Below are 26,008 nucleotides of genomic sequence, written 5' to 3' on the forward strand. Positions count from 1 at the left end.
GAACAGCAGAAGGAAGAACTGACGGGGCCTGAATTAGCACAGTTGAGACGGACATTAAATATAGTAGATGGGAAATTCAATTCCCTGGTAGTCCAGTGGTTAGGACTCCATGCTTCCACTGCAGGGAGGACAGGTTTGATTCTTCGTCAGGGAACTAAGATCCTGTATGCCACACAGCGCAGCCAAAAGGAAAAAAAAAAGAGTAGATGGTCTGGAGCAATTATTTAAGCAATAATAGGCCCAACCTCATTGTGATGGATTCTTTAAATGGTCTGACTGCTGTAGTTTGGATTTTCACATGCAATTGATCAATTTGTGCTACCTTTATCAAGTTTTCGTAACAAGGTTATATTACTTCAGTAAAATAAGCTTGAAACTATCTGTTTCTGAATATTACATACAGATTCACTATAAAAACTCTGATAGATATTTGTGGTATTTTAACTACCTTCCAAAAGTATCCAAATTTTGGATAACATAGAAAAATGGAAGGATTATCATTTAGCATTACCCTAATACCAAAACCTAAGAAAAAACCCACTAAAAAACCCCCACTAATTTTATTTTGTAATATACATACGTCCTAACTGAAATATCAGCAAGAAGAATCCAACGGCACATCAGAAGAATACACCAATATCAACTTACAGAAAACACAGATGACAAGGACACGTTACAACTTTATAAAGATACAACCAGCAAAATCCAGACTACGGGAAACCATGCATGAGGATAAAGCACAAATGACCTGGTTTCTTCAACAAACAAACACTAAGGGAGGAAAAAAGATATGGAGGAGGAACCTAGATTCATAGAGACTTAAAAGAACTATCAACCTACTGCAGTGAGAACTTTACTTTGGATTCTGATACAGACAAATTAATTACACACACACACACAAATAGTTGGAAACTGAACAGTGACAGAATATTTGATATTTTAGGTGTAAAAATGGAATTTTTAAAAAAGAATTACTACCTTTTAAAGATATATACTAAAATATTTGTGGAGGAAATATGTCCAAGATTTGCTTCAAAATCATAGAGGAGGGTAGATGTGGAAGGCATTTAGGTAAAACAAGATTGGATATCAAGTGATAATCTGAAGATGGATAACAGGATATATAGGGATTCACATACCATATTCTTGAATGGACTTAGTATCAAATACTATGTAAATTTACTGCAGTTCTTTGTATTCCGACAGGACTTTTGTGTTTTTTTTGACACTTGAAAGAATAAACATGGAAGAAGAATAATAAATATAGAAAAACTACCAGGTGGGCTTCCCTGGTGGTGCAGTGGTTAAGAATCTGCCTGCCAATGCAGGGGACACACATTCGAGCCCTGGTGTGGGAAGATCCCACATGCCGCGGAGCAACTAAGCCCGTGCACCACAACTACTGAGCCTGCGTTCTAGAACCCGCGAGCCACAACTACTTAGCCTGCATGCTGCAACTACCGTGTGCCTAGAGCCCGTGCTCCACAACAAGAGAAGCCACCACAATGAGAAACCTAAGCACCACAACTAAGAATAGCCTCCACTTGCCGCAACTAGGGAAAGCCTGCACACAGCAACAAAGACCCAACACAGCCAAAAATAAACTAAAAAAAGAAAAAAAAAAAAGAAAGAAAAACTACGAAAAAAATTTGGGGGGAGAAAAAAGTAAAGGAAGACATGATCTGTAAGTTACTAAAATATTCTACAGATGATACTTTACCTGGAAACACTATGGCAGATGTAATTATCTGTGTTGATGAAGATGTGGAGAAACTGGAACCCTCATACATTGCTAGAGGGAATGTAAATTACTGTAGCCACTCTGGAAAATAGTCTGGCAGTTCCTCAAAAACTTAATCATAAAGTTACCATTTGACACACAATTCTACTCCTAGATATATATAAAATAAACGGAAACATGTCCACACAAAAACTTGTATGCAAATGTCTACAGCATTATTCATAATAGCGAAAAGGTGGAAACAACCCTAACGTCCAAACAACTAGATAAACAAAATGTGACATATCTATACAATGGAATACTATTTGGCCATAAAAAGGAACGCCGTACTGACATGTGGTACAACATGGATGAACCTTGAAAATATCATGCTTAGTAAAAGAGGCCAGCCACAAGGGACCACATATTATATGACTTCATTTATAAGAAATGTCCAGAATAAGCAAATCCTATAGAGACAGAAAGTAGATTAGTGGTTGTCTAGGGCTGGGGAGGATAGGGAGTTTGGGGGTAATATCTAAAGGGTACAGGGTTTATTTGGAGGGCAATAAAATATTCTAAAATTAATTGTGGTAATGGCTGCACAACTCTGAATATAGTAAAAACTATTTTACACTTTAAATAGATGAACTGTATGGTATATGGACTATATCTCAAGATGTCACCAGAAAGAAAAAACAAACTCTGGCACTGACACGAGACTAGACAAGCAGATCAAAGAAAAGATGGCAAACAGAACAGAGTCAGGTAAATGGAATACTAGTCTCTCTTTATCTCTTTCTGTCACCAACCATCAACTCTCCACATAGCTATCAAAATAATCTCTTGGAAACTTTAAAAAACTTAAATCAAATTGTACCAATACTCCCCTGCTCGAAAGCCTATAGCTTCCCATCACACTTAGAATAAAATAAGCTCCTTACTGTAAGTCTTCCATGATATGGACTAACCACTTGGGAAAAATTAAGCTAAATTCCTCCTTCATACCCTATATAAAAGTAAACCTCATATCAAATCACTACATTGTACACCTGAAACTAATGCAATACTCTAAATCAACTATACTTCAATAAAAAACAAAAATCAAAACCTTAAATAACTTAAAATAATCTCGCTGCTTTTAAAACTAAAAAAAAAAACCTCAGATGAACCAAAATCTATTTTAAAAAATCCACAGAATGTCTGAAGAACTAAGAAGTATTTTTAAATAACCCAGTCAGGAAGCTTCCTAAGCAAAATACAAAATTCAGAAGCCATAAAGAAAAAAAGGACAAAATTGACTAAATTTTTAAAAAATTCTTTAATTCCACATCACAAGACACCGTAAACAGTCTATAAAGGTAGACTACAAGGTCTAATAAAGAATTAGCTAACAAAGAATTGATATCCCTGATTTACCAAGCGCATCCTCCACATCTCCCTGAACACACACACACACAAAGGACAAAGTATATCATCAAAAGCTCTTCAGAGAAGAAGTACAAAGAGTAAGTATGTGAAAAGACATTTGACCTCACTAACAGGGGAATTTATTATTTTGTATATCTATTGTTTTCCTTTTATAATACAGAAATTTAAGTTAAAATAATGATGACTGGCAACTATTTTTTAAAAATCAGTAATATCTGCTATGTTGACAAGGTTAAGGGGAAACAAGTATTTTTCCCCCTAAAAACAGGTTTACTGAACACATACCATAAAATTTATCCTTTAAAAGTATAATTCAGTGGTTTTTAGTATATTTACAGAATTGTGCAAGCATCACCACTACCTAACTTCAGAACATTTCTACCACCCCAAAAAAGAAACCCTGTGCTCCATGGCAGTCACTCTCCATTCCCCCACCACTGGAAACCACGAATCTAATTTCTGTCTGTGTATTTGCTTATTCAGAAACAGGTACTCTTACACAAGGCTCATGAGTATGTTAATTGGTATACTTTCTACAACAGACGTCCTTTGATCCCCACAACTCCTAAGCAATAACAGCATGAGCATGTAAAGATAAATGTACAAGGATGACTGCTAAAGCCCTGTTGGGAATAAACCTAAATGACCATCAAACCTAACTGACCAGGGCTTCCCTGATGGCGCAGTGGGACACGGGTTCAAGCCCTGGTCTGGGGAGATCCCACATGCCGTGGAGCAACTAGGCCTGTAAGCCACAACTACTGAGCCTATGCGTCTGGAGCTTGTGCTCCACAACAAGAGAGGCCGCGACAGTGAGAGGCCGCGACAGTGAGAGGCCCTCGCACCGTGATGAAGAGTGGCCCCCGCTCGCCGCAACTAGAGAAAGCCCACGCACAGAAACAAAGACCCAACACAGCCAAAATAAATAAATAAATAAAATAAATTTAAAAAAACCTAACTGACCATCAAGGTAAGGAATAAACCTGGTCGTACACACACAGGTTCTCAGCAGAGGCAGGAAGGAACACACGGCATGCAGCCATGCTGAGGCGGTGAAATAAGGCAAAGCTCACAGGAGTGGAACTCCACCCTAGACTGGAGTGAATGGAGCTCGAGGTTTAGTACTCAACCACAGCAAAGCTCTCCACCCTCCCTTATACCATGCCCTAGAGGAGAGAAAAGTGGCTAGAAAGCACCACTCAAGCACTCCAAGGTAGCCTGGAGTGGAAGATAACAGGTCCCAAGTGGGAAGGTTGGCAAGGGGATGTACCTAGGCTAGACTATGTCAGAGCAAATGAAGTCTGGACAGAACTGTCCACATTAAGCATGAACAAGATAAAAAGAAATAACATAGCAACAATGTAACACACAACAGTGTATAAAAATAAAAGGAACAGAAGAGGCAGAGACAATTAACAATCCCATCTAGAGGAAAGCATAAGCCAAGAAAGGGAATACTTCCCAAGTGTGGTGTGCAAAATAAGACTAAGAATTCAATAAAAGTCAAAAGGTGAGATGAAACAAGAGATTGAGAAGAAAAGGGTGTTTGAAAAGTTAAGGAAAAAACAGAACAAAAGCAGTATCATTATACCTCTAATACTTAAACTATAAACATCAAGGAACAGAACAGAGAAAGCTAAAAACTGAACTATAATATATAATATGTTGGAAAATCTTAAATGAATCCAATGCATGCATTAGAAAAAAGACTAGAGCAAACTGGAGACATACATGGAGAACAAAGTTATCCTGGAACTCAAATGAAACAGAAACATAAGTAAAAACTGGAACTCAAATGAAACAGAAAAGATCATTAAGGAATAACAGAACAATCTCATCAAAAAGAAAGAGCTAACTCCTAACTGCAGACTGAAAGGGCACCATGCACCGGCGGGGGAAAGAAAAAGGGAACCACTGACATTTGAGACGTAGCCTGGTTAAGCTACTGAACTTGAAACATAAAGAATTCTTCCATCTAATCCACAGAATCCATTCAAGTTTCATAAATTGTCTTAATGATATGCTTAATAGCAATAGGATCCAGTTCAGGATCACTTGTTATATTTAATTATATCTCTTTAGACTCCATGAATCCGGAAGGATTCTTTTACCTTCATGCTTGAAATTTGAAAATCAGTTATTTTATAGAATGTCCCTCAATTTACCTGAGGCTTCCTCATGATTAGATACAGATTATGCATCTTTGGCAAGAATATAATAGTACTGATGCAATGTTCTTCCCACTGTATCCTACCAGGTAATACATGACTTCTGTTTGTCCCATTACTGGTAATGTTAACGTCAATCATTGGAATAAGGTGCTGTCTGCCAGTTTTCTCCACTGTAAAGTTGCTTCTTTTCCTTTTACAATTAATAATTATGCTCTGGGGAGGTACTTTTACCCTATAAATAACTTGTTCCTCCCTCAAATTTTTACCACTTGTTTCAGCATCTGTGGTAGGCTAAATGACCACCCCCAACCAAAAGATATTCAAGTCCTAATCCCTGGAACCTATGAATGTTACCTTATATAGCAAAAAAGGGACTTTGCAGATGTGATTAAACTAAGGATTGAAGTGGCAATTTTATCCCAGATTATCCGATGGGCCTTAAAAGCAACCACATATCCTTCTAAGAAGGAGGCAGAGGCAGACCTGGCATAGACAGAGAAGAGGTAATGTGACCATGGAAAAAGGGATTGGAGTGTTGCAGCCGTAAGCCAAGGAATGCTAGCAACCACCAGAAGCTGGAAGAGGCAAGGAATGGATTCTCCCAGAGATCTCCCAGAAGGAGCCGGGCCCTGCCAACACCATGATCTCAGCCCGGTGAAACTGACTTCAACTTCTAACTTCCAGGGAAAATAATTTCTGTTGTTCTAAACCACCAAATTTGCAGTAATTTGTTACGGCAGCCACAGGAAACTTATATAGCACCTATTAATGTTTCCTGCCTGAATTAATACTATGACGGTTGCCAAATGGTGATTTTCTAATTCCATCAATCCATTTACATTTTTAGATGGCATTCTATTGTAAGAAAAAGCTTTCTGTTCCCCCCCCCGTATTCATTAATTCAGTATGGACTTATGAATTCTTATTTTATTCAGTAGGTTGCAGTCTGTTACTATTTATTTACTTATTTACTTTTAATTATTTAATTAATTATTTATTTATTTGGCTGCGCAGGGTCTTAGTTGTGGCAGGCGGGATCTTCGTTGCCGCGTGAAGGATCTTCGTTCCGGCATGAGGATCTTTCAGTTGCAGCATGCGGCATCTAGTTCCCTGACCAGGGATCGAACCCAGGCTCCCTGCATTGGGAGTGCAAAGTCTTAACCAGTGGACCACTGGGGAGTCCCTATTTTTATTTCGACTTTTAAATTGCCCTAGATTTGGCAAATATGACTCTGCTAGCCAACAAAAAACGTCATATTTCAGCAGTGGTTAATCAGGTGTGAATAACAGTTCTGTTCACCACTGTATCTCTAGCAATGTAGCATCTTGTAGGTACTTAGCATACTCTGTTGGCTGAAGAAAGTGTTTACTATGAAAGATTCAAGACTGCAAAAAGGGCAGCCTTACATAATTAATTATATCTTCTTTTGCCCTAATAAGTGATCCCATTTCATTAGAAGATACTTAAAAAGAGACTCCTAAAATCATTGCTGCTGAAGAGATTAGAAATAAGATTTCTGAATTTGGCTTTAATTTCCTGCTGTGAAATTTCCAGTTCAGTTCCATATTTTTCTCCTTTTGGTGCCACATTTTAGTTGCCTGAGTTCAGAACTCAACAGTTGTAAATTCTTAGCTGAAAGCTTTTCGACTTCTAATTGAATTTTGGCATCCAATGAACTTGTCTGTTCAAAAATTAGTCCCAATATACAACACAATAGAACAGAAAAAAAGATACCACATACCTTCCATCTTTCAGAGTGTTCACAATAAATCGGTTAATCTGGCAAATACAGTTGCTAGACAATCGTTCTTCCTCAACGAGACGGTTCAACTGTGTTGCCAACATGAAAGCTGAAAAGCACAGAGATCACTTCAGTCTCTAAAACATTTCAGTCATGACAATCTAAACGCTGATCACACCTGTACCATTAAAGAAAAACAATGCCTTAAATATTAAAACTACTCAGACTCTGCATAGTGACAAACAGTATTAATTTGCTGTGCAATGAACAGCCGCTGCTACTCTGAAATTAAGTATTTCTTAGAGTGCTCCAAATCACCTTTTCCATCATTCAGGTTTCATGACAAAGACTGAAAAATCTTTTCTAGGTCCTTCACCTTGTGACTAGACACAGTAAGTATATACTCTGCAAATTCTCTCCTTTCTCCCTGTAAAGCTTCCAGCACAGAAATAAAACCCCAAAAAGACAAGTATAGGACAGCTAACCAATCATATTCACTAAATGTCAATATCATCCTAAGGGAAATTAATCAAAGAAAGCACAGAGCACCAGTTAGACAAAATTAAGCCAAGTGGCAGCTTTCCACTGGACCCAGTCTATTGTTAGAATGCTCTCTGCCAGCTGCAATTCTGTCCTTCCGAAGGCAGAGCCAAGCCAGTGGAGACTTCTGGAATGCTCCGATTACTGCAATCAAAGTGTTGGGTGCGCTTTTATTATTTAAATATAAATTCCTAGATTTATACATCATACGTACAAGACAGAGTATTCAATCCATCACTCATAAGAAGTCGATAACGGGGTGGATTATTCCCTGTAGCAATGGGACGGATGTTCTAGGAGAGAAAACATGATTCATTAGCCAGGTTGTCTGCTCAGTCCCCAGGGATCAGTAAACTTAAGTGGCAGGAGAGTGCATTTGCCATTAGTTCAACACAACTGAAATGCTTGCCCACTCTCGACACCTAAATCCAAGTAAAAGAAAATTGGATTTGATGATTCTCCCACCAACCTCTCTCTACTAACATTATTAAACATAACATAAACGAGAATAAAATAGGTTGCCAATACTCTTCTGTTCTCTCTCCCTTAACTCAAACTTGATTGAAAATTAATTTAAAAAAACATACAATAAGGCACCTAATATATGTATGGTACTATGTAGGAAACATGATAAAAATACAAAATGGAAGAAAAAATCCTTGCCCTGAAGAGGCTTATAACTGGGGTGGAGACGGAGGCAGAGAGACATAGCAGAGGTGTGCACATAATGACAAGACATTTATTCCAGCTTAAAGGAAATCAGAGGCAGCTTTCTCAAGAAAATGAAATACGAAAACAGCCTTAAGATGACTGGCAGGGAGGGACTTCCCTGGTGGCACAGTGGTTAAGAATCCGCCTGCCAATGCAGCAGACACGGGTTCAAGCTCGTCCGGGAGGATCCCACATGCTGGGAAGCGACTAAGCCCGTGCGCCACAACTACTGAGCCTGCGCTCTAGGGCCCACAAGCCACAACTATTGAGCCTGTGTGCCACAACTACTGAAGCCCACACGCCTAGAGCCCATGCTCCGCAACAAGAGAAGCCACCGCAATGAGAAGCCCGTGCACTGCAACTAGAGAAAGCCCGCAGGCAGCAACGAAGACCCATCGCAGCCAAAAGTAAATAAAATTTTAAAAAATAAAATAAAATAATAAAACTGGGAATATTTGCCTTAAAAAAAAAAAAGATGACTGGCAGGGAGTTTGGGAGTAACAGGGAGACAGACCATCAGGCTTACTGACTCACAACCTGCAAGTATGATCCAGGATTCCGCTCCTATTGATTTGTAAAATTCTCACTAAAATTTGAGAACCCCTTAAATGAATGATAGGGTTAATGAAGAATTTTAAGCAGACAAGTTCCTGTCTGGTAGATCTCTCCAGAGGCCACATGTAAGGCAGATCTGAGCAAGACAAACCCCAGGGCAGAAAGACAACCAAGGAGGCAGAAGTACTGATGTGCAGCGCTACAGTATCCACCAACTGTGGAAAGAACAGAAAGGCCAAGCCTCAAATATGAACCTCCAAAGGTCAAACTCTGGCTGACGCAACATTAAAAGTAAAGCCTGGTTCCTCTCTCAGAGTTACAACATGGACTGGACTATTTTTGTGATGATGAAGAGAATTTTGTCAAGTGGACACACTTCCTGAAGTGGACTGTATGTCCTCTATCAAATGTAATTTATAATTATATGTAAGTTTAAAAAACGTTTGACATAAAAATATGTAGGTACTCACAATGACTTGGAGAATGGGTTTTATGCATGTATCTCCCTGTTGCATTATGGCCTGAAAAAGTAAAAACAGATGCTTATGAGACAGGCACTCAAATCATGATTAAAACTTGACATATTTTTAATTTGGTGTCTGGAATAAACCACATATGACATTATTAAAAGACCCTTTTCAGAGCTTATCATTTGAAAATCTACTTTAAGTTTTATCACTCTGGACAAATCATAAAATCGTAAAAGTGGGATTCATACTTACCGACAAGGATACTACATCTAAAAAGCTGGCATCGCGTATGTACTCATTATTCATAATAGCACATTTATTTTCCTACACTGCCCACTAATAGGGAATCAAACAAATAAGTACAGCAAATCCTTAAAACAGAATATTATGCAGCCTTAAGAAGATGTTTCTAGGGACTTCCCTGGTGGCGCAGTGGTTAAGAATCCACCTGCCAACGCAGGGGACACGGGTTTGAGCCCTGGTCCAGGAAGATCCCACACGCTGCGGAGCAACTAAGGCTGCAAGCCACAACTACTGAGCCTGCACGCCACAACAATTGAAGCCCGCACGCATAGAGCCCATGCTCCGCAACAAGAGAAGAAGAGAAGCCACTGCAATGAGAAGCCTGTGCACCGCAATTAAGAGTAGCCCCAGCTCGCCCCAACTAGAGAAAGCCTGAGCACAGCAACAAAGACCCAACGCAGCCCAAAAAAGATGTTTCTATACCACTGGTTGCCTCTTGTGAGAGGAATTGGGTGATGGGGGGACATGTGTGGGAGGCAGACCTTGCATTACATCCTCTTTTATACTTTTTGAATGTTAAATCTCATGACTCTATTAGCAATTATAAAAATAATTTCTAACAAAAGCAAAATAACTATTAATCAGGCTTTTAGTTCGCTTTTAAAAAGGCATCATTTAAAGGTAACCATCAGAAAAACTAGCTAGCTAAAACTCGTTGTCTGACGTCTGCTTTTGCCCATGCTGAAATAAGTGATACCAGACTAGCTCTTCCAAGCATAAACTAAAAACTGGCAACTGTTTTCAAATACCAGGCAACAGGTAGAACAAGACTGTGATCCCTGAAAGGAAAACAAATGAGTTTCTGCACAGAGGCACTTTTGGACCATAGCACAGGGAAGGGAACCCAAGAAGAATACAGCAGTCCTGCTGAGCACAGATCAGTTTGGGGAGGTGCGTTATCTGGACTTCCTGGATGCAGAGTACCCGACAGGAGGGAGCTACATAGAGAAAGAGCTTCAATAACCTATGCAGGGGTTCCCTTGAGTTTCTGGCTGAATTCTAAGTTGTGCATACACAGAATGAGGTGCCACAGGCCAGGTAAAGATTAGAGAGCTACAAGCTGAAAAATTACTGGCGCTCACCCAGGCTAGAATACATTTGAGTTCCAATTAGCCATTTGAGTGGAGAGAACTCAATAAACACCTGGTGCATTCAGTAGAAACCCCAGAAAGGCCATGCTTTAGAAATAGACTAAACTATCCCCAAAGTAAAAGCTACTCTAGATCCACTACAGTCTCAAAGGGCTCAGCTGATCTGCAAGTAAGTTGACAGTCTGCCAGAACAACTAAATATTCTCTATACACATAATCTAGACACTGAACAACGTATTGTTAATAATGTCCATTGCCATCGGGGGTCCCAAGACCTTTTCAGAGGGTACATAAATTGAAAACTATTTTCATCATAATAAACAAGCTTTTGTCCTTCTCACTCTCATTCATTCAATACAATGAAAAACTGGCTGAAGGACTAATAAAACTTTATACTATTACCACTTATGAATGTCTACTGGATGAAAAATCAGTAATAGAAATCACAGCAGTTCCACTTTCTAATAATAAAGCAACTTGTTGAATTAAAGAACAAGATACATCATGAAGACTGAGTTAATATCTCTTCCGCAGAATTCTACTTTTGCCTTATGAATGGATGAATAGATAGATGTGGCTGGACTGGCTGCTTTGCTTCTGTTCATCTCGTATCAGTACCAACTAATCATCTAGTAAGATCTTCTTTCATGTGAATGCTTGACGACAAACACAGACTATGCTGAAATATTCCAAGTGTTGAATCACTTACAAAACTCATGGTTTATCCTGAAACAGCTGTGTTGACATTTGCACTGATGGTGCAAAGCAGTGGTAGGTAAAACTACTGGTGCCTTAGCCGAGTTACTATAGTAGTAGTCACTGTATTCTTCACTGCCCTGAACACACTGGGGAGGGGAGTTTCACTAAAAAAAAAAAAGAAACTTGAAGAAATAAAATTATTACATTAAATCTTAACCTTGAGGACAAAAAAATTTTAATATTCTATGCAACCATACAGAAAGTATGCCAAAGTGCTTCTGCTGAAGTATGGCTGCGGCCTTGAGGAAAAGCACTGCTACAACTGTTCGAGTTGCAAGTTGAACCGGCCGTTTTTTTCTCACGGAACGTCATTTTAACTTGAAAGGGCAAACGACAAACTGTGGTTATTCAGACTTGGGAATTTAGTGGATATCTTCTCAAAAATAAAGTGAGACAATTAACTGTATTTGTTGCCAATGATAAAAGAGTTTTCTAATGAAAATCAGGACTTTTGAAAACTTGTATTCACCAGCTTCCTAATACTTACTGACTTTTCTTAATTAAATCAGTAATGATGTTAATAAGCATGAATTTTTGTCATATAACAAAATATATCAACATTTGGAAGATCTGTAAAATGCAATGAACCAATATTTTCCAAATGACCGAAACATGGCGTTACAAATAATGCATAGGTAGAAGACCTATTCAAAATGGAAGACCGGCCAAATCTACATTCCAACTAACCTTTAAGAAACTACCATTTGTTGAGTTTTGATACAGTGTTAAAGGAAACCTGATTTTCTATTCAAAACACTTCTGACACCAAATGTGTGGGTTTTCCACATGAAACAATTCTCTGCAGACACCAACTGGGCGTCTCACAAGTCAACTTAATTTTGACACTAACTACCCAGAATTAGTGTAGACCCCACAGGTTAAGGGCTCAGTCCCCCAAGACTGTCCACTAATCATACACTAATCTCAAGTAGTGGGTCCCCAGGTGACCCAGTTTACACTTGTTTGACTTGGCTACAAATTGTGGGGTCTTCCTTGGAGTCCCTCACAGAACTCAGGGAAACACTTTACTTAGTATTACTGGTATATTATAAGAGATAGTTAAAAGGATACAAATGAAAATCAGATGGAGAGGCACATAAGACAAAGTCTGGATGGGTCCCAAGCACAGGAGATTCTGTTCCTGTGGAGTCTGGGGGTGTGCCCCCTCCCAGCATGTAGATGTGTTCACCAAACTAGAAGCCCTCTGAATTTTGTTGTTTAGGGATTTTTCTGAAGGCCCCATTGCATAGGCATGATTGATTAAATTGTCGGCTATTGGTGATTAGCTCACTCTCCAGCCTCTATCCTGTGGGGTGAGGTGTAGAGCAGAAAGTTCCAACCCTTTAATCACATGATTGGTTCCTGGCAATCAACCCCTGTCCTGAAGCTACCCTGGAGCCCACCAAGAGTCACCTCAGTAAACCTCAGGTATGGCTGAAAGGGGCTTATCATAAGTAACAAAAAAAGCTCCTCCCACCCTATCACTCAGGAAATTCCAAGGGTTTCAGGAGTTCTGTGTACCAAAAACTGGACAGAGACCAAACATATATTTCTTATTATATTACAAGGATCAGAAAAGAAGCCTGAAAAAGGCTATTAAAATACTCCTCCTTTTTCCAACTACATATTTGAAGCCAGATTTCCTCCATATAGTTTGACCAAAAAAACCATATATCCATATACTGAACGCAGAAGCTGGTATGAAAATCTAGCTGTCACGTCTTCTAGTAAGCCAGACATTAAAGCAATGTGCAAAAATGTAAAACAATGTCACTTTTCTATTTGTTTTGAACTATATAACTGTTTTTCCTAAAACATGTTATTTATGTTAACAGATGAGTTTATTGCTATTTTAAATGAATAAATATTTTTAAAATATCTGTTATAATTTCAAATATGGTAAGGGAGATATAACCCACAAAAACAAAAGCTTTTGCGGGGGGCACTCAGTGATTTTTTACAAATGAAAGGTATTCTAAAATCAAAACATTAGAGAACCACTGTGTTTTGGACCAAACATTTTTGTCCTGACCCCACCTCCCAATTCATATGTTGACGCTCTAACCCTCAGTGTGAGAGTATCAAGAGATGGGGTCTTTGGAGGCAACTACTTTCAGATGAGGTCATGAGGGTGGAGCCACCATAATGAGATTACTGTCCTTATAAAAAGAGGGACTTCCCTGGCACTCCAGTGGTTGAGACTCTGCGCTTCTACTTCAGGGGGCACGGCTCAATCCCTGGTCATGCAACTAAGATCTTGAATGCCACGAGGTACAGCCAGAAAAAAAAAGAGAGGAAGAGACACCAGAACTCACTCTCTCCCCACACAAAGAAGAGGTCATGTGAGCACAGTGAGATGGTAGCTGCAAGCCAGGAAGACAGCCCTCACCCAGAACTAAATCTGCTGGTGCCTTAATGGATTTCTCAGCCCCTAGAATTGTGAGAAATAAATCTGTTTACATCACCTAGTCTACGGTGTTTTGTTATAGTAGTCCAAGCTAGGATGCGTTGCCCTAAAACAATCATTAAACACATAAAGCATTGCTAATAAGCCAACAGTGGAAATAAATTTTAATCATAAAAAATACTCAAATAATCCAAAAGTCGAGAAAAGTTAAAAAATAGAAAAAGAATAGATGGGACAAATAAAAAAACAAGCAGCAAAAGGAAAACTTAAACCCAAACCTGTAATTATATTAAGTGTAAATGGTTCAATTACTCCAATTAAATGGAAGAAATTATTGTAATGAATAAGAAAGACCCAGCTATTTGCTCTGTACAAGAAATGCACTTCAAATATAAAAAGGCAAATTAAAAATAAAATACTGGAAAAAGATGTATCATTAAAAGCAGGCAAAGTAGACTTCAGGACAAGGAATATTACCCGGGATAAAAAAGGACATTTCATAATAATAGGGTTGATTCCTAAAGGAGACACAATGGGGACTTCCCTGGCGGTCCAGTGGTTAAGACTCCACACTTCCACTGCAGGGGGCACGGGTTCAATCCCCAGTCAGGGAACTAAGATCCACATGCTGCACAGCATGGCCAAAAAAAAAAAAAAAAGACACAATGATAAATGTGGTCACCTAACAACAGGGTTTCAAAATACATGAAGGAAAAACTGACAAAATGAAAAGGAGAAATAGACAAATCCACTATTATAATTGGTGGTTTCAACATTCTTCTCTCAGTAATTGACAGGGCAAATAGACCAAACAAAATAGAAATAAGAATACAGAGGGGCTTCCCTGGTGGCGCTAGTGGTTGAGAGTCCGCCTGCCGATGCAAGGGACACGGGTTCGTGCCCCGGTCTGGGAAGATCCCACATGCCGCGGAGCGGCTGGGCCCGTGAGCCATGGCCGCTGAGCCTGCGCCTCCAGAGCCTGTGCTCCGCAATGGGAGAGGCCAACAGTGAGAGGCCCGCGTACGGCCAAAAAAAAAAAAAAAAAAGAATACAGAAAACTTAAACTATCAATAAACTTGACCTAATGAGATCATCTAACAACTGCAAAATACACATTCTTTTAAGTGTACCTGGAACATTTTCATCAAGATAGTCCATATACTGGGCAGTAAAACAAATCTCAATAAATGTTGAAAAGTTGAATTCATACAGAGTACATTATTTGACCACACTAGAATTAAACTAGAAATCAATAACAGTATGATATCTAGAAAATCTCCAAATACTTGGAAGTTAAACAACAACCTTCTAAATAACCCATCTGTTGAAGAAGAAATCACAAGAGGAATTAGAAAGTTATTAACAGAATGAAAATTAAAATACAATCTGTCTAAATTTGTGGGATGTACCTAGAGTAATGCTTAGAGGGGAAAATACAGCTTTAAATGCTCTCATCAGAGAAGAAAAAAGCTCCCACGTCAATTATCTAAGATTCCACCAAAAGGAGCCAGAAAAAGAATAAATTAAATCCAAGTACACAGAAGGAAAGAAATAATAAAAGAGCAAAAATCAATGAAATAGAAAATTGATAAATAATAGGAAAAACACAATTGAACCAAAAGCTCGTTCTTTGAAAAGATCAATAAAACTGATAAACTTCTAGCTAGTCTGGTCAAAAAAAAGAAAACACACATTCTCAATACCAGGAATGAAAAAGGCATCACTATAAATCATACATATATAAAATTTTATATATATTTATATAATAAGGAAATATCAGGAACTTTATGAAACAACTTAGATTAAATGGATGTCCCTTAAAAAAAACACCACAAATTATCAAAACTACATAAAAATACAGAAAATCTAGATAATTCTACATCTATTAAAGAAATTAAATTTATAATTTAAAATATTCCAAAAGAGAAAACTCTGGGTCCAGATGGCTTTACTGGTAAATTCTATCTAACACTGAATGACAAAAAACACCAATCCTGCATAAATTATTTCAGGAGACAGAAGAGAACACTTTACAATTCATTGTATGATGTTAGCTTTACTCTGATAGAAAAAACAAAGTCATTGTAAGAAAGAAAAATTACAGATCTATATATCACTCATCAATAAAGATGTAAAAATCCTCAACAAAATATCAGTAAATCAACTATAGCACTATATAAAATGTATATAATATGTCATGACCATGTGAGGTTTATTCCAAGAAGGCAAGGTTTACTCAACATTCAAAAATCTATTATTGGGCTTCCCTGGTGGCGCAGTGGTTGAGAGTCCGCCCGCCGATGCGGGGGACGCGGGTTCGTGGCCCGGTCCGGGAGGATCCCACATGCCGCGGAGCGGCTGGGCCCGTGAGCCGTGGCTGCTGAGCCTGCGCGTCCGGAGCCTGTGCTCCGCAGCGGGAGAGGCCGCAGCGGTGAGAGGCCCACGTACCGCAAAAAAAAAGAAATCTATTATTGTAGTCTGTCACATTAACAGAATAAAGAAGAAAAACCACAACCATCTCAATAGATGCAGAAAAAGCATTTGACAAAATTCAACACTTATTCATTATAAAAAGTCTCAGCAAATTAGGAATAGAAGATAGGGTTAAACTGATAGCAGGCATCTACCAAAAAAGATAATTACCAATCACACTTAATGGCAAAAGACTGAATGACTTCCCCTAAGATCAGGAACAAGGCAAGGATATAACTCTCATCACTTTTATTAAATATGGCAGTAGAGCTCCTAACTAATGCAACAAGACGAGAAAAAGAAATAAGGGCATAGGGACTTCCCTGTTGGTCCAGTGGGTAAGATTCTGAGCTCCCATTGAAGGGGGCCCGGGTTTGATCCCTGGTCGGGGAACTAGATCCCACCTGCATGCCACAACTAAGAGCCCACATGCCGCAACTAAGAGTCCACATATCACAACGAAGATCCCATGTGCCACAACTAAGACCTGGCACAGCCTAAATAAATAAATATTTTTTAAAATATATTTTAGGGCTTCCCTGGTGGCGCAGTGGTTGAGAGTCCGCCTGCCGATGCAGGGGACACGGGTTCACTCCCCGGTCCGGAAAGATCCCACATGCCGCGGAGCGGGTAGGCCCATGAGCCATGGCCGCTGAGCCTGCGCGTCCAGAGACTGTGCTCCGCAACGGGAGAGGCCACAACAGTGAGAGGCCCGCGTACCGCAAAAAAATATATATATATATTTCTTTTTTTTTTAAAAAAGGAAATAAAGGCATAAAGATTGAAAAGTAAATAATAAAACTGTCTTTATGTGCAGACAGTCATGTATGTAGAAAATCCTAAGGCAACTACAAAAAACTACTAAGTCAATTTACCGAGTTTTCAGGATACAAGGTTAATATGCAAAAATCAACTGTATTTTTATATACTGCCAATTAACAACTGGAAAATGAAATTTTTAAAAATACCATTTTAATACCATTAAAAAAACCTAAGTCTAACAGTACATATGCAAGATTTGCATACTGAAAACTACAAAACCCTGAGAGAAATTAAAGAAAACCTAAGTAAATGAGAGATATAGCATGTCCATGGTTTGAAAGATTCAATGTCTGTAAGAAGTCAACTGATCCCAAATTGATCTATAAATGTAATGTACTATCAATCAAAATCCCATCAGGCTTTATTAGAAATTGACAGGCTGATTCTAAAATATATATGAAAATATACAGAACCTAGATTCAGTAAAACAATTTTGAAAAAGAATGAAGCTGGAGAATTTATACTACCCAATTTCAAGACTTACTATATAACTACAGTTATGAAGACAATGTGGTACTGGTGTAAGTACTGACTTATAGAGCAATGGCAGAATAGGCATTCTAGATATAGACCCGCATATATATAAATTTTATCAAAGGTGACAACACAATTCAATGGAACATTATAGTCTTTATAACAAATGGGGCTGAAACAACTGAATATCTGCAATGGAAGGAATGATCTATACACCATACATAAAAAGGTAAACTTGAAATGGACTACAGACCTGAATATAAACTAAAACTATAAAACTTCTAGAAGAAAACACAGGACAAAAGACTTGCAACCTTGAGGGAGACGAAGATTTTTGTGGACAGAAAAATACAATTCAGAAAAGGAAAAACAAAACAAAAATAACCCAACTGAACATGAAAATTAAAAACTGCTCTTTTAAAAAAACACCATTGAGGGGCTTCCCTGGTGGCGCAGTGGTTGAGAGTCCGCCTGCCGATGCAGGGGATACAGGTTCATGCCCCGGTCTGGGAAGATCCCACATGCTGCGGAGCGGCTAGGCCCGTGAGCCATGGACGCTGAGCCTGTGCGTCCGGAGCCTGTTGCTCCGCAACGGGAGAGGCCACAACAGTGAGAGGCCCGCATACCGCAAAAAAAAAAAAAAAAAAAAAAAAATACACCATTGAGTTTCCCTGGTGGCCTGGTGGTTAAGAATCTGCCTGCCAATGCAGGGGACACGGGTTAGAGCCCTGGTCCCGGAAGATCCCACATGCCGCAGAGCAACTAAGCCCGTGCACCACAATTACTGAGCCTGTGCTCTAGAGCCTGTGAGCCACAACTACTGAGCCCATATGCCACAACTGCTGAAGCCTGCACGCCTAGAGCCTGTGCTCTGCAACAAGAGAAGCCACTGTGATGAGAAGCCCGCACACCACAACGAAGAGTAGCCCCCGCTCGCTGCAGCTAGAGAAAGCCTGTGTGCAGCAACGAAGACCCAACGCAGCTGAAAATAAATAAATAAAAGTTATTAAAAAAAAAAAAAAACAGCATTAAAAGAATGAAAATCCTCAGATTGGGAGAAAATATATATAATGCTTTTATCTAACAAAAGACGTGTCCTGATTAAATAAAGAATTCTTACAACTAACTAATAAGAACACGTCCCAATTTTTTAAACAGGCAAAAGATATGAACATACACTTCACAAAAGAAGGAATACAAACAGCCAATAAGCACATGAAAAGATGCTCAAGATCATTAGTCATCAGCAAAACACAAATTAAAATCACAGTGAGATACCACTCCACATTCACTAGAATAGGTAAACCTAAACAGACTGACAAAACTTAGTGTTCGTGAGGAAATGGAGCAAACAGAATTCTCATAAACACTTTGGAAATAGTTTAGCAATTTCTTATAAAGTTAAATGTTCAGTTATCACACGACCCAGCAACTGCATTCCCCAATATTTATCTCAGAGGAATTAAAATATATTTCTATAAGAAGACTTGTACATAAAAGTTCATAACATCTTCATTCATAATAGCCAAAAAGGAAAATCACCCAAATGTTCAACAGGTAAATAAACAATTGTGTTTATTCATACCATGGAACACTACTGGGCAATCAAAAGGTGCGAACTACTGAAACAACATGGATAAATCTCAAAAATCATTTTGCTGAAAGAAAGAAGCCAGACACAAAGGGTACATATTATTTGATTCCATTTATATGAAGTTTTAGAACAGTCAAAACTAACCTATAGTGATAGAAACCAGAACCCAAAAGAGTGGTTGCCTAGGGTAGGGGCAGGGGATGGGAAAGGAGCAGATTGGGGTGGTGTATACATTTGTCAAAACTCATCAAACTGCATATAGTTTGATGCATTACTACATATAGTTTGATGCATTACAGACTGATATAGTTTGTAAACAATACGTATTATAGTTTTTGTTATACGTAAATCAAATTGAACTTCAGTAAAGGTGTTTTTTTTTTTTTAAAGGAACAGAACTGGGGGAAGGGACAGGTCAGTAATTTCATCAAGCACCTTTCTGTTTTATTTGATTCTAAAACCAAATACGTGTAGTACCTTATCATTCTTTTTAATTTATTTGTGTCATCATAAATAGTGAATATAAGACTTACTCTTCTGGGACATATAGCATGATATATACACTTAAGACAGAACTGACTTAAATTTTCCAAATTAACATTGCTAATAAAAATACAAAGCAACAGTGGTGATCATTTTGTAATGTACAGAAATATCAAATTACTATGTTGTGCACCAAGTACTTACACAGTATTGTAAGCCAATTATACTTCAAAAACAAACAAACAAATGAACAAACTTATAGAAAAAAGAGATCAGATTTGTGGTTACCAGAGGCAGGAAGTAGAGGGAGGAGGAACCGGACAAACGTGGTCAAAAGGTACAAATTTCCAGTTATAAGATAAATAAGTACCAGGGATGTAACATACAACATGATTAATATAATTAACAATGCTATATATGAAATATAATTAACAATGTTATATATGAAAGTTATTAAGAGAGTAAATCCTAAGAGTTCTCATCACAAGGAAAAAAATACTTTTTTCTTTTTATTTTGTATCTATATGAGGTGATGGACATTCACTAAATTTACTGTGGTAATTGTTTCATGATGTATGTAAGTCAAATCATTATGCTGTACACCTTAAACTTATACAGTGTTGTATGTCAATTATATCTCAATAAAACTGGAAGGAATAAAATACAAAACAACAGAATGGAATGGTTCAGAGCACATGTTCAAATCCTCACCTCATGCACAAATTATTTAACTTCTCTGGACTTCAATTACTTCATCTGTAAGATGGGGTTAATGATAAAAATCTACTTTACAGGATTACTGTAACTACTGACTATAATAAAGTATCTGGCACATTGGAAAAGATCAAAAGTATTCATTCCCTTCCCCTTTCTTTGTATTACCTAATTACTCAAGATACAAATGCTATTAGTTCTATTTACCACAATGGTTCCACGCAAAATCTCTTATTTTATGTTCGCTCTTGCCGAAAATGCACTATTTGTGTGTTAGTGCTTACCCTTTGGGGTCTATGCCTTTTGAACTAAAATGATATTACCTGCTTTAGCTGATAAACAAACTTGACAAAGGTACTCTACACTCCATCACCACAAACACACACACAAATTTTCCTTATCATTTATGAACAAAACCTAAGTAATACTTCACCTAACACTGGAAATATGTTTCCTAAATTTTGAATATGGCAAAAACTAACTCATCAATTTTTTTTTTTTTTTTTTTTTGCGGTACGCGGGCTTCTCACTGTTGTGGCCTCTCCCGTCGCGGAGCACAGGCTCCGGACGCGCAGGCTCAGCAGCCATGGCTCACAGGCCCAGCCGCTCCACGGCACGTGGGATCTTCCCAGACCGGGGCACGAACCCATGTCCCCTGCATCGGTAGGCTGACTCTCAACCACTGCGCCACCAGGAAAGCCCCATCAAATTATTTGAAAAATACCAGTCACTTTCCTTGAAAGTGAAGAACAATTCCTAATTTGTCTTAAAGATGCAAGGTAGCAGCTATAAAGTAAACAAGGACTACAATTTGCAATCACTTCTCGGGGTTATTTCTAATTTATTAAAATATTCACTCAACTCTGCCAACTGTTCTTCCCCATCCATCTCTGTCCCTTTCTTTTCCCTGCCTCACGCGCCATTAGCAAACATTTATTGGGCACCTAAAACTTGCCAGCAGTCCTTCCGGTACTGGGGAGACTATGTTGAGCAAAAAACCAGACATAATTTCAGGCCTCAAAGAATTTACAATCCAGTGGAGGGAGACAGAAGGTAACTGATATGAATCAAATAAACAACATATAAATGTAAGATCACATCTGTGATTATTAATAATAGGTAACATATAATGACATTTATTATGCATCAGGCATGGACTGAGCACTTTAATAGCTCATTTAATCGTCCCACTAACCTTAGGCAATAGGTACTAGGTATGATTAACCTCATTTGACAGAAGAGGAAAGGCAGAGTTTAATATCGTGAACAAACAGGAATTAGGGGCTGAAAATAAAGGGATTTAGCCTAGCAAGGGGAGTCAAGGAAGGCTTCTCTGAGGAAGTAACTGAGCAGAGACTTAAAGGTTACGTTAGTCAGCAAGGGGAGAATGAAGAACAACCCAGGCAGTAGGCACAGGTTAAAGAATGTTCAAAGCCCCTGTGGAAGGCAGGAGTATGAAATATACCCGGATTTAAATTAAAAAAAAAAAAAAAAGGAAAGGCTGGAAAGGAGGAAAGAACTGGTGGGAATATGCTATGATAGGAATGGCAAGAGGAGAGTTATGCTGGGTAGAAGTGAGAAGGCCAGGCAGAAACAATGGTGCCAGTGTGGATGGAGAGAAGTAGATGCATTTAAGAGATATATGTGGAGGTAAAACACACCAGACTTGGGGAGGGACTGGACATCCAGGGTGACGGAATGTGTAGCAAGAATGATTCCACAATTTCTGGCTGTTATAACTTAATGAATAATGGTGCCATTCATCCAGACAGGGAACGGTAGAGGCCCAAATCTAGAAAGATAATGGATTTGCTTTGGGATATGTTGAATTTTAAATGTTTTTGAGATATCAAGTACGCATCTGATAGAGGTTTGTCTTTCAGAGTAAAGGTGGCTCCGGACACAGAAATTTGTGAGCAATTGACATACAGATGGTAATTTGTCTCGTGAGAAGAGTCAACAAAAATTTACAGAGAGATCTCCAAATAAGACGGGGAAAGACAAGCCAAGCTGAGCCACAGAAACCGAAAGAAGACGGTGTTACCAAAAGAAAGCGATGATCAATAGTCAAACGCTGCTGAAAACTCGGGTAAATGTAACTCTCAAAAGTGTCTGTTGGATTTAACGACCTGGAGGCACTGCTGACTTTAGCTAGGGTTACTTCTATAGTGATCAGGGGAGTGACTGATTGGAGTCTGTTGAAGGGCTAATGGGAGGCGAGAAAAAGAAAGAACTGAAAACTGACAACTCTAGGAAAGTTAGGCTGCGGATGGGGGAAGGGGAGGAGAAAGAGTGGCTGCGGGAGAGAGATGGGCGAAAATCAACATTTTATTTTGTTTCATTTCCTTAAGCAGGAAAAACATGCGCGTGCTTAAAAGACGATGGGAAAAATGCTTTGAGGAGTGATGATTCTAGGGAGTCACCCGGCGGTTCCTCCCCGGCCCCCGCTGTCTCCTCCTCCCGTGTTCTCTCCCCCTTCTCCACCCCGCACAGCCCCAAGGCCCACAGCCACCCCGGCCCGCGCCCGGCTCGCAGGCGTCTCCTCACCGCAATGGCCCCCTCGCTCAGGTGGCCCACCATGGTTCAGCCGCAACAACTACAGCGCTCCGACACCCCTGCAGCCCTGGCTCTACTCCAGGGAACCCGCGCGCTCCAAAGCGATTGGCCGGAGGACCTGCGTGCACCGCGACGACCTGCCGACGTGCGCAGGGCACGGGGGCGGGTTTAGGAGCCGAGCAGCCACCTCATTGGCCGAGGCATGGCGGGTGGCCCACGTGACTCACCGGAGCCCAGGTCCGGGGCCTAGTCGCTGGATTGCGGGGCCTGGGGGAGGGGCGCGGAACCGCGGAGCGCGCGAAGCGTGATGCGCGAAGCGTGACGCGGACGCAGCGAAGGTCGCAGACGCAGCGAAGGTCGCAGAGTGAAGGAGTTCCGGCAGCTTTCTGAGCTGACTCTCGGAAACGTACCCAACTCGGCCTTTGGTGGGCAGACACTGATTGGTAGCCCAGAGGAGTGGTAGAGCTGTTGCCCTAGTAACTCTGCTACTAAATGTAGTCAAAGCATTGACTTGCTTCCTTCAGCAACCCAGAGCTGAGCTCCCGCAGGTTCCAGACCCTGAGCTTGGCACAGTGGGGAATCTCTCAAGGTAAATAAGACCTGGTCCCTACCCTCAGAGGAGAGCACAGTCTGTCGAGGGAATTTCTGCTGTGAGGAGCACTAACTCAAGGTAGACATGGTTTGGGCCCCAGGAGAGACAACGTGTGCTATCCCAGGTGGAAAAATCAGGGAAGGCTTCCCAGAGGAGGTACCATTTGAACTGGGTCTTGAAGAATGTTGGGAAATTTGCCAGGTGGACTCCAAGTGAGGGTAGGGCCAATGAATAGTCTTTGTAAAACCTAGGGAGATGAGTAACCTGGCAAGCTGGGGATAGCTTTGAGTAGCTAGATAGTAGGGTACAGAGGAAGAAGTGAGACTTGAGCATTAGAAAGTAAGCCAAGAGTCAAATAATGAAGAGTTTGTACTGGGCTTCCCTAAATGCTAGGAGGAGCATTGATGAATTTAAGGTGGAGTACTGACATCTGTCTCAGTGTGGAAGATGGACTGAATTTGGAATGGGGAAGTGGGGGGGTCTGAGGGCATGGAGACTAGTTATGACACTCCAGAAAGAATGCCAGACAGGAAATGGTGCGGGCTTGAACTAAAGGAGTGACCTGGGGATTGAAAAGAAAATACTGAACTGGGTAAGAGTTCTGATTCATCATTGTATAACCAGTACCTAGTATGATGCCTGGAACAACGTAAGCTTTCAATAAATATTTCTGAATGAAGGGATGTTGAGTGAATTGGGGTGAGAAACAATAGATGCTTCCTCAGCATGTAAACAAGTATAGGAAGAGACCGCAAGAATTGATTTTGTTGCTTCATGCATGCTTGAATGAAATCTTGACTTTCTAGAATTGTGCATTTGTAGAAATCCGAATTCCTTATTTTCTTATTCATTTTTTAGATTTAAAGTAGCATGGATCTGCCCGTGGATGAGTGGAAATCATACGTACTTCAGAAGTGGTCTTTGCTCCCCAAGTCCATTCAGGTTACAATTTCTACAGCAGAGACTTTAAGAGATATCTTTCTTCACTCATCTTCGCTTCTTCAGTAAGTGAATGGAAGCTTTAACCAGGGAAATTTTGATGTGGAAAACGTTGTCTTTTGTGATTTGCTCTCAAATTACATCTTTTTTTAAAATATAAATTTATTTATTTATTTTCTTCGTTCGGTATTGCGTTGGGTCTTCGTTGCTGCACCCAGGCTTTCTTTAGTTGCGTCGAGTGGGGGTTACTCTTCCTTGCAGTGCGCGGGCTTCTCATTGCAGTGGCTTCTCCTGTTGTGGGGCACGGGCTCTAGGTGCGCAGGCTTCAGTAGTTGCAGCACACGGGCTCATTAGTTGTGGCACACGGGCCCTAGAGCGCAGGCTCAGTAGTTGTGGCACACAGGCTTAGTTGCTCCGTGGCACGTGGGATCTTCCGGACTAGGGCTCGAACCCGTGTCCCCTGTGTTGGCATGTGGATTCTTAAGTACTATGCCACCAGGGAAGCCCATCAAATTATATCTCTTTTTGATGGAAGAGTTACATTTAGATTTTTATATTTTGGGGCATTCAGCAGTTCTTGCTGTTTCCACAGTTCTTTCTAACCTACTATTATACAACAGGTAGGGATGCTATTTAGCTTTTTCGGTGTCAATATTATGTTTCAGTAATCAGTGCCTTGCTGTCGTCACTAGGCTGTGCACCTTGCAGTATCCCAAAGGATATAGTGGACATTTACTAGCTGCACATAGAAATTCATACATGCTCATATTTGGAAAGAGCCATAGAGGTCATACAGTCTAACCCCAGTAGTTTTCAAACACTCTTGACTACACTCTTCAATAAGAAATATATTTTACATCGCAACCTAGTTCGTATACTAGTTTTTTATATGGATATAAAAAACTGAAACGGGACTTCCCTGGTGGTCCGGTGGTTAAGACTCTGCTTCCACCGCCGGGTGCACGGCATCCATCCCTGGTTGGGGAACCAAGATCCTGCATGCTGCGGCGTGGCCAAAAAAATAAAAAATAAGTAAATAAAAAACTGAAGCAGGAGTTTCCCAAACTTCGTTCAGTGAATTTTTATTGAACATCTATTTTGTGCCAGCCACTGTGCTAAGTGCTTAGTAAACAAAAAATACATCATTTTAAAAAAATAGACAAAGATCCTTACCTTTGAGGAGCTTAATTCTAGCAAGGAGGGACAGACAATAAACATAAATAAGTTAAAATATATAGTATGTTAAAGGTGAGAAATACAGTAGAAAAAAAGGAAAAATTGAACAGGGTAGGGGAAATAGGCAGTGCCAGGAGCGAGAGTACAGATTGTATTATTAAGTAGTATAATCAGATATGCCTCATTGAAAGAGTGAAAGTGGAGCAAAGTCTTGGAGATACAGGAGTTAACTAAGTAGATATCTGAGAGAAGAGCATTCCAGGCAGAGATCCTAAGGTGGGAGCGT

The 26,008-nt window shown here is 39.8% G+C and overlaps 2 protein-coding genes across 3 annotated transcripts in view; one reads left to right on the forward strand and one right to left on the reverse strand.

The window, feature by feature from the left end:
* Positions 1 to 23,160, reverse strand: part of RPA1 (replication protein A1) — a 53,441-nt gene extending 30,281 nt beyond the window's left edge. Inside the window, exons 1-4 of one of the 2 annotated variants that reach the window (XM_022595505.3) lie at positions 23,007 to 23,160; positions 9,341 to 9,391; positions 7,819 to 7,897; positions 7,065 to 7,173 (exon numbers count right to left, since the gene is read on the reverse strand). In XM_022595505.3, coding sequence (XP_022451213.2) covers positions 7,065 to 7,173; positions 7,819 to 7,897; positions 9,341 to 9,391; positions 23,007 to 23,039 — 272 coding nt within the window. In that variant the 5' untranslated portion in view covers positions 23,040 to 23,160. The remainder of the gene's footprint in view (positions 1 to 7,064; positions 7,174 to 7,818; positions 7,898 to 9,340; positions 9,392 to 23,006) is intronic. The other variant, XM_089900643.1, reaches the window with a different exon arrangement.
* A 109-nt stretch (positions 23,161 to 23,269) lies between these two features.
* SMYD4 (SET and MYND domain containing 4) overlaps positions 23,270 to 26,008 on the forward strand; it is a 42,124-nt gene continuing 39,385 nt past the window's right edge. Inside the window, exons 1-2 of the mRNA XM_022595480.3 lie at positions 23,270 to 23,604; positions 24,466 to 24,611. Of these exons, the coding sequence (XP_022451188.1) occupies positions 24,478 to 24,611 (134 nt within the window). The 5' untranslated portion in view covers positions 23,270 to 23,604; positions 24,466 to 24,477. The remainder of the gene's footprint in view (positions 23,605 to 24,465; positions 24,612 to 26,008) is intronic.

This window comes from Delphinapterus leucas, chromosome 19 (genome assembly GCF_059928025.1).
Source record: "Delphinapterus leucas isolate spDelLeu-1000000601 "Yukka" chromosome 19, BTC_Dleu_Yukka2, whole genome shotgun sequence".
In the NCBI taxonomy this organism is placed as follows: domain Eukaryota; kingdom Metazoa; phylum Chordata; class Mammalia; order Artiodactyla; family Monodontidae; genus Delphinapterus; species Delphinapterus leucas.